Source organism: Trachurus japonicus, chromosome 13, assembly GCF_045865225.1.
Source record: "Trachurus japonicus isolate A0001 chromosome 13, Traja_1.0".
Classification (NCBI taxonomy): domain Eukaryota; kingdom Metazoa; phylum Chordata; class Actinopteri; order Carangiformes; family Carangidae; genus Trachurus; species Trachurus japonicus.
The window spans coordinates 19,340,317-19,349,830 of record NC_140919.1 but is presented as its reverse complement, the minus strand read 5'-3'; the positions used below and the strand labels follow the sequence as shown (position 1 = coordinate 19,349,830).

Here is a 9,514-nt window from a genome sequence, read left to right as displayed (position 1 = left end):
AGGTAATTAAAAAAATATGTTACAAAAGGTTACCAGATATCACGTAACAGATGCTTTCAGTTTAGACCGCATAGTGGACGGAGTAGCTTGCCAAAATTATTTCAATCTGAATTTAACCACATTTCTCTACTCTATTGAATGCAAAACAAGCACATAATAACACTCCACTGCAAACTTCACAAGAATGATCTACATCTGCATTTTAAACTTATTTTGATCAAATGAAAACCACCATGGGAGCAGAGAGCTCCTTACCTGTTTCCGTCCTGAAGGAGAATGCTGTGCATGTAGACGGACAAGCACACAAGTCGTATATCTGGTTTAGTTGCTCTGAAGAGTTGTTTACTTATTCCTGCTAGGTCTCTGTCCTGGTGTTTAAGATACTCTCTATCAAGGTTTTTTTTAAAAAACAGATTTTGATTGAGCCTATACAGAGGATGCAATTCAATCACCCCGAACAATGAACTGTTAAAGGTAGGAAGCAAACATTTTGTTACATTTAAACCAACTTGTTTTAACCTGTAACTACTCATGGATGTGCAGCACCATAAATCACCAGTTTGACTCCTGGCCAGCTGGTCAGGTTCCTGCATGTCACTCCTATAGGCTACTCTCCCTCCCTCTGCATTTCTTCTTTTAAATATGCAACGTCACATTCTGCTGTATTGGGGTGACAGATGTGCAAGAACAATGGTTGACTTTTAATCAATCAACCTGAAGCTGGGTGAATGTGTAAACACTTGAATGAAGAAGCAGCACTGTCCTGATTAGGCAATGGCCGTTTATCTCACAATCACAAAGCCCTGTAGATGCAGTGAGTCATCCATGTTGCGCAGGCTTCACTACCTTGTTCCATATATAGTTTACTGATTTAGCCTATAGGAGATTACACACTGATGGCACCTACAGTCACTGTGGAGGAGCCAGGCCTCACCACTGTGAAGCTGTGTCACTTTGCAGGAGTTGATTTTTAAAATAAAAACCCCAGGTCTGACTTCCTCTGCACAGTTCACACATTAGGCTATAACATTAGGTTGAAACTACGCTTGAGAATGTGTATGAATGAATAATGGTTTCTGTAAAGCATGTATGAGTATCGGTAACTCTGATTCATGGTCACACACCATGTTCAACACAGTTCAACAAATCTGCAGGGAAACACTTAACACTCTTATTATAATGATGAGTATGATGAATAAAAATTTCTTAATGGTGCCTCCAGTTGTCAAAGTAAAACCCATTAAAGATGATATCCTCATCTCTCCCTGCTTTTACATTCTTAGACTAACAAATCTGAAATGTTGCTACCTGGAAAAAAGTTTTTGCTCCAAATTTTGACAGCTTCACATACTATTAAAAATACTGACACATAGAGGCACTGTTTAGCTCAGTGGGTTGAGCAGGTGCCCCAAAGGCTACTTGGCCCTTTGCTGCATGTCATTCCCCCTCTCTCTGCCTCCCCTATCCTATCAATTAAAGGCAAAAAGCACCCAAAAATATATTTATTGAAAATACTGGCACATACAGTTTTTTTCCTGGTTTGCAGAGTGAGTGTAGCCCTTTACAGGTTTTTCCAGTTGCTAACAAGCATTGGTCAAAACTGAAGTCTCACTGTCAGAACTCTGCAAAACAGGAGCAAACTGCAATCACTTGTTTCACCACTGTTGTTGATAAATGACACTTATTTGGGGAAGTTGAAATGTTTGGTGGTGAAGAAAAGGGGTGAGATTAACTGCTGAGCTGAGATGCATGCAGATTGTGCATGAGAGTTTTTATTTTATTTTAAGGTAGCTTCATTTCTGACCAATGCTTGTTAGCAATTGAAAAAAAAGTAATTTGCATTATTCTCTGTTTATCAAATACCATCAACCAATTTAATACCAATTCAACTTTGAGACCTTCTGAATGTATAAGACTGGATGCCTTGCTGCCCTCATGTAAAAAAACATAACCTTAATCACGAGAAAAATAAAGAGCTATTCCAATTTTGCATGAAAATGCAATAGAAAAACCAATGAAGATCACATCCTTATAGGTCTTATACACATGTGCCTTTGTGTGACATTGTGTTGAAAACTGCGCAATTAGCCTATGTGCAAAGAAATCATACTATCAACATTCTATTTATAACATATCAATCACAATCTCCTATTGTAAAACGCATCACAGTCTTTCACTGGAAGTATAAAATGTTGCAAAAACTTAGAGATTTTGCAACATGAGGGGCTCTACCTTGTTCCATATATAGCCTGTACTGGCTTAACCTACAGAGGAGATAACACATTGCCTGTAACAGCGCTCCGTCTGTTTAGCAATGGTTGATGCCTGTTATATATATATCTATCCCCTCCCCATCCCTGAGCCCTTGATCCCTAGGCTAATTCCATGAATCGTCCAAATCTAAATCCACTCATGGAGCAACAGCCCACAGTTGGAAAGACATGGGGGAGAGAGAGAGAGAGACCAAGAGAGAGTAAGAGTGAGAGAGGATGGAGAAGATGGAAAGCAGCTGATATTAAGTTGTTGACAATTTTGTGAGCTGTTATACTCTGCTTGAGTCAATTTAGCCTCCATCAACAGGGCCGTGTGCCATCTGTGTGCCCTTTATGTGTTTCCTTACAGATGCACTCACAACCCAGTGTGCCAACTCATCCGAGGGGACTGTCAAGCCCGGCTGACGTCACCCATCCAGCCTCTGTAATCGAAAGAGACGTTAATCCTGCTCCTCTCCAAAGCCTGGTAGTGGGTGGGGTGGGACAGGGAGGGATATTGAGGGAGACATGAGGAAGGAAGTTGGATTCAGGAGACTGGGGAGCGAATGCAGGCTTTGGGCTAACGGGCAGACTGAGCATTGATCCGGACAAGTGAGATAAGTCGTGTCCTGACTGGTAAAGGAACTCAGGCACACCTCCACCTCCTGATCCTCTACTCAACTTCTGGGATACCTGAGGGTTTTGGAAACCCCTCCATCCAGGCTTCGCCCTGGAGGCCAAAAGCCTTGTTGAGGGCTCTGAGGAGGGGGAATGCTGTGGGAACTGCTCACCTCCTCCTACGTCCCCACTCGCGTCGCCCGAACTCACTGTGGAGGAGCCAGGCTTCACCACAGTGGAGCTCTGCCAAGATGGAGAAGACCTCTGCCTGACTGCAACTGAAGGGTAAGGGCACGCTGAAGCTTACGAGTGTATTTTACACTCATATATAATTCTCGCTTTCAAGAAAAAAGGCTGATTCTTCTGTTATGGTGCACTATTCACCTACATCAGGTCATGATGACATGAGGTAGATAGTAGATAAGTGTGAATCTTCTGTATGTGTGAAACAGTAACCTATAGCATTGAGGTTAAAAGGTGAAAAAGTGACTGATAAGAAAGCATAACTGCGTATGAAAAGTGTCAGTGTGGAAAATAACACAGAAGAAACGACAAAAAAGAGATAATCCTTAGTACATTAGCAGGAGATACTGGGTTTAAGATACCATTGAGAGAGAGTGTATAGAAAAATGAGAGGGAGAGAGCAAGAAAAAAAGCAAAAAGCAATGGAAAAGCATCAGAAGAGGTGACAAAATGACTCTGCCCAGGCTCTGTGTTCAAGGGTTTATGTAGAAGTTTGAATTTTCCTTACAGGCATATAGTTTCAATCCCAAAAAGTGCAGTTGTGTTGATTTTGTAGTATCTCAAAGAACAACTTGTATGCACTCAACATGTGTAAAAGTCGTGCAATAAAACAGGAAACCCTCATGGCCTAATGGGGCTTCGGAATTTCATCATCACAATTTCATTCAGTGCATGCGAACATGCTGCAAGGAAACTTTCTAGTGTTGGCTCACAAATTTTGTGGAGGTGGTTGACCTGTCATGGTTTCAGATAACACCAATCTCAATATCTTGAAGCATAGTGTCTTTTTTTAATGTTCCGTCAGACCTTGGTTTCAGAGTAACTACACAGAGATAAATATATGGCTTGTGGTTACAGAAATGTGAAATCTTTTATTTTTATTTTACTATCAGCAGATAATGTTAAAACATGTTTATGTAAGGCCTGTGACAACTTTTCATTGAGCTCTATATCTTTCTAGTTTAAGATCTACAAACCAGCCATACATTTAGTTGTGCAATCTTTTTTTTTTCAAGTGAAGACATATCTGTTATTTAGATTTTTTCTCTCTGTGATTTTTTTTGCACGCTGTGCAAACGTGGACTGATTGTTGACTGAACTGAAACGTGCAGGTGTTTAGAGAGAGTGTATATGAGAAGGATTACATGGAGGTTAAGCTTCTTCATCATAATAGCTGCTGGAAGTTTCCATCCCAGGCGGCAACAAACAGCTTAGTGCAATACACTTGTCAGCAGCATAATATCAGAAATTGAATTGTAGGGCTGCGCACATTCACAACTGGGTCAAAAATGATAGCATCCTCCCAGAGCTTATCTAGATGAGAACAGGGTGCCCTCATTTTGATGGTTAAGCAAACTGGCTTAGCATTTCTTCATTTGTCATATTGTACAATAAATTTAGGAGTATTGATTAGAAATACAGACAATTTGGGCACTCAGAAAGAAAGACAGATTGACTATAATCAATTTGAGAAAATGAGAAACAGAGAGAGAAGGCGAGAAAGGAGGAGCGATGAATCTGTTTTTTTACATCCTCAGTTGTTGATACTACTGTAGGTGTTTTCCTCTGATGGGTGAGATAAAAGCCAGGGTTTATTTCAAAACCAATTCTTGACATTTTGAAAACATGTTTGCAGCTAATGATCTGAGCCTGTCACTGTTAAAATCCGACCTTTAGCATATCATTGACCTACTAGTAGATTGTTGAACACTACTTCAGGCTATCTCAGAGTAGATATTTACATCAACTTGTACATGGCCTTTGCTTTGGCAAACGCGAGTGTGTGCTAGCATAAAAAGGAGGAGTTTGCAACATCAGCTCTGTAAGGTCCAGCAGTGTTTTGACTTGTAATATGTCAGAATGTGGATGTCAACTACGTTAGCATGGAAACAAATTGTTACTTAGTGCTGAACACAAAGTGGCCTAGCCTAGAAGAGTTAGCTGTTAGCTTTGACCTGCAGCAGCTGAGATTTGCTCAGGTGATTATGTCCTTTGGAAGTAAAAGCCTCTCCCTAGTAATCATACTTTAAATCTGCTTCATATTCACTCTGTTTCCTGCTTGACACACCCTTTTTAAATGCCCAAACCTCAACACCACTCATCACTTCACTAATTTTGCGTAACATGTGACTTGCCTCTGTTGGCAAATACCAAAAAGCACCCAATACAGAGTGTTCACAGAAAGACCGGAGATTAATTCTGTCATTACACTGAAATTTAATTAAAGAGTGGGGAAGATTTAACTGATTGTGAAAACAAACAGTGATTGGTACTTATGGAGTGAGAGCAGACACTGAGACACAGTGAGGAAAAAAGCAAGAGGGGGCAGGAGAGAGGGATAAAAAGAGGATTCGGACAGATCCTCAGTTCTTCTTAATCCCCCCACCGGCTCTTCTGCATAAACAGTTTGAAGTTGGATATGGACACAGGCTCATGCATGTATTTGAAACGACTGAGAAGTTGTATAGGCAACTGCAGGCTATGATCCCAATTTACAGGATCAGGGCTTAGCTAAAATAAAACCAAGGGGACTTTGGATTGTGAAGGTACAGTCTTGGTTTGCAAATAGTGGCTGAGTGATGACAGAGACATCAAAAGCTCACAGCCATTTGTAAGAGCTGAATGAGCCAAAGCAGCGCATTTATTCTGTCAGGCTCACAGTCAAAAAAAATAAAATATAAACGACATAATCCATTCTGATATCAAACCTTGTTTGAATTCTGCTCTAATCTGGGGTATGAGTGTGTTTCAGTATGTGTGTATTTATCAGGAAACACATGTCTAATGCACACAGTAATACTTTGGCCAATGAGATGCAGGACAGAAAATATCTGAGCAATCAAAAGGCAGGACCTTTGGTTGTGTGGTGGGGCTGTAAATCAGTTGCGATACTGAGACTTGGCAGGACATGGTAGAATAAGGTTTCTGATTAAAAAATGGATGAGGTGATTTCATCTTGTGCAAATAGATATATTGTGGAAGTTTTCTATTTGCATGCTGGGCCACATCACATCTAGTCAAATGGAAGGTTGTTGGCATTTATTGCAGTGTTTTAGGTGTCAAACGCTATTGATCTGACAAATGCTAGAGACTGTTGCAATAAAATGTATTTAAATGACTTTCTGAATGGGATTTCTATGAGTCTCTGCAGAGATTCCACGTGAGTATCCTAGGAGTCCATGGGGGGTTCAAAGGAGGTTACTAATCTTATTATGTCTGTAATTGCTGATACAAAAGAAGTGGTGGTGGTGGTGGTTTTGAGGACTCATTTCTTTTGAGTCCGTGAAGGTTCCCAGTCATCGTGTTGGCAAGTGGACTGAGATTTCTCATTAGAACCTTAAGAACTGAAGAAGCCTCTTGGATGAGAGGCGAAATGTCTTCCACTTGCCTTCAGCTTCAGCTTCAGCTCTTCTGAGGTTTTCAAGCTTTACGTAGTTGTGCATTACTTGTTCACACATAACACACGAAGGAGAATTCTTATTGACAGAGGGAAGAGGATGCTGTTAAATGCTCTATGTTGGGAATGGCCCTAGTTAATTTATAATGCATGCCTTTCTCTCGTTGCTGGTCTATTCTCATTATGGCATTGTTTCTGCAGAGGGATGGAGGAAATGAGTAGTCAAGATCCAAACAGTGAAGACCTGCAAGGGAAAGACCAAAGATTGCCGTTCCGGGTATGTTTATGGGCAACATGCTATATGAGAGGGGTCAAATGTTTTCCCCTCAGTTCTCAGTTAACTATCCCTCCCTTTCCTCCAGATCTTCCCTGACCCTGTTGAGGTTGTCCTGGGCCCAGAGACCACCTTGAACAGCCTGGACCAGGACCACGGGAAAGAACGTCTGCCCTCCATTGTGGTGGAACCAACGGAGCTCAGTGAGGTGGAAAGCGGAGAGCTGCGCTGGCCTCCTGAGAACATGGACATGGAGGAAGACGAGGAGGACCTGTTCTTAGAGCAGTGCATCCCCCCAGCAAACATCGCAGACTGGGGGGATGAAGAGGAGGAGGAGGATGAGGAGGAGGAGACGTCAGTTATACTGAACCAGCAGCAAGGCTTGACACTCATTGGTGAGTTGAACTTCACACGCAACCATAAGATTATTAATCCTCTTAAACATAATGTTCTGCTTGTATCTATTTAGTCAAGTGGATCATGATAACCTTTGAATGCCTTTAGAACAGGTCATCAAAATAGAAAACCCCAAATAAGATGCCATACAAATTATTTTTAGTTTCTCATCATATTTAAAAATACACTCTCAACAGAAAGACTCAGCTAAGCATTTTCGCTTCTCCAATTTTTGGTGGCACCAGCTGTAAACTACAGGCAACAGGCAGTTTTCAGTAAAAAACACTTTCAAACCACAGAATTCAAATAATAGGGTTTCGAAGAAGTATACTCTTAGGTTGCTTTGGAATTTTTTTTTAAAAGCAGGAGTAAGCCATCCGGTCGTTTTGGCAAACTTCTTGTCAGCCGATGGAGTTAGCAGTCCCCGCCCTCGTCATGGATCTATTGGTCCTCGTCCCTACGTCACCACATTCACGCGCATCCCTTGGCAAGAATTGCAGTGAATGCCCATTGTAGATGATCTAGACTAGGCTGCAATGTACAGTAAAAATTGAAAGGTTGATGTTTAATGTTTGATAAGGGTGTGCTTTCTTTCTCTGCAGACCTTCAGACAGATGCATTTCGAGACGACACGCCCACACTTCCACCAAGCAGTGCTCCAGCCCTCAACTGACTTCACCACTAAACCTCTGCAACTCTCATGACCTAGTGAAGAAGCATCGTGACATCTATGACAAAGTATAGCAACCGCGATTTTGACAGGGACAGATGATTCAGAGTGTGAACTGAAAACCAACGGCGTTGATATACAGCCACAAGGAAACTGTGAATTGTATGCTCTCATTGACATGAGTACGCATAAAATGAGCCATATACAGACATGTCTACACATGAACAGGGACATAGATACAAAAATGCACACATTCTGACTCTCAGGAGTCAGCTTGTTGACGTTGGTAACACAAAGTTGAGCAACATGGCATCTTGCTAAGAAAAAGAAAAAAAATTCTGCTGACGGGGTGAGTTTGTGTTTCATTTCCCTATTTATTTCATAATCTTAATGGCTCAGTGATGTCATAGGACCACAAGAAGACATCCTTGGCAACAGATTTTCTTTAGTTTGTGTTTTGTTCATTGTCTATATTTCATCTCTGTCTCTGATACACATAACAGGATGTATTTTTATCAAACATCATCAGTAATGGTGCTCATCATCATGGGTGGCACCTGAGGACTTTATCATTTTCACCATTTGTCAAAGCGCAGTAAAGTGTTGACTGTTTTTTCTTTTTTTTTGAGCATTGAAATGTGTCATACATATTTTCGTCCAAACATTTGGTCAATTTTGAGTTTTCTCACGCAAACTGGCATATGTCATCAGAATCTGACGTCCCATTGTGTAAATGACACATACTGAGGAATGTGGTAATCTAGAAAACTCAGCATTTTCCATTAGCTTCCACTAATCACTGCTCTTTTTTTTTTCAACCTTGGACTGGATATTTGTTTTGTTCATTATGGAAGGAAGCCAGCTCTAGGCTGCTCTTCATCACAACAGCTGTAGATGCTACTGTTGTGTAAAAATGCTCTAATCTGTGTGTAGGGTGATTTGTGAATAACTTGTATATATGGAAAAGTTGATGTGTTAAAGTAAAATTGTTATTATGGACTTGACAATAAAGAAGTATGTCCCATTAATACAGGGAATGACTTTTGGGTGCTGAAGGTTTACATCTGAATAACTGATGAACAAAAAATAGTGGAACAAAAGCAAAAGTTGAGCGGTGGGTCAAACAAGGGGCAGTTTTGCAACATCATATGCAAGATAAGACCCGGTTATCAAACAGGAAAACTGAAACATGACAGCAGCAGAAGTACAAGGTCTATGCCCAGGGCGAGAAGAAACAAATAAGTTGCAATTAAAAAAGATTTAAGTATAAAATTGACCATTAAACATGAATAAATATATGATAACCATTATTTGTAATGTTATGGCTGATCGGTGTATAATTACAAGAGGGGTCCTGATCATTAAAATAAATCAAATAAAACATGAAATTCAACTTTTTACCAGTTTTATCATGCAACATGTTCGTGAGGATTTAATCTCTGATGTCCCATGTCATCTGCAGTCATTATTTACATTTTTTTTTTAAATATATGGGTCTCACAGGTCTTCATGACAATAACGTCAGAGGTTTGTGCAGTTTTAGAATTGTGTGTTCATAATGATTTTTATTTTCTGTTAAATACTTTGTATTACATTCTAATATTCAATTATTCTTCTCCTACCGAAGACTGCACGTCTAAACTACTGGACAATCTGCAGTCTGA

General features: G+C 40.4%; 1 protein-coding gene across 1 annotated transcript; it reads left to right on the top strand.

The window, feature by feature from the left end:
• The first annotated feature begins 2,437 nt into the window (after positions 1-2,437).
• Positions 2,438-8,887, top strand: lbhl (LBH regulator of WNT signaling pathway, like). Its single transcript, XM_085795204.1, has 4 exons — positions 2,438-3,155; positions 6,712-6,787; positions 6,873-7,179; positions 7,783-8,887. Exons 2-4 carry the CDS (start codon positions 6,716-6,718, stop codon positions 7,851-7,853), a joined length of 450 nt encoding a protein of 149 aa, XP_085651330.1. The 5' UTR covers positions 2,438-3,155; positions 6,712-6,715; the 3' UTR covers positions 7,854-8,887.
• Positions 8,888-9,514: the final 627 nt, after the last annotated feature.

Coding starts and splice junctions, on each gene's coding strand:
- lbhl (XM_085795204.1), top strand. CDS start 6,716: ATGGAGGAAATGAGTAGTCAAGATCCAAACAGTGAAGACCTGCAAGGG. Junction 6,788..6,872: donor ACCAAAGATTGCCGTTCCGG/GTATGTTTATGG, acceptor CCTTTCCTCCAG/ATCTTCCCTGACCCTGTTGA. Junction 7,180..7,782: donor GCAAGGCTTGACACTCATTG/GTGAGTTGAACT, acceptor CTTTCTCTGCAG/ACCTTCAGACAGATGCATTT.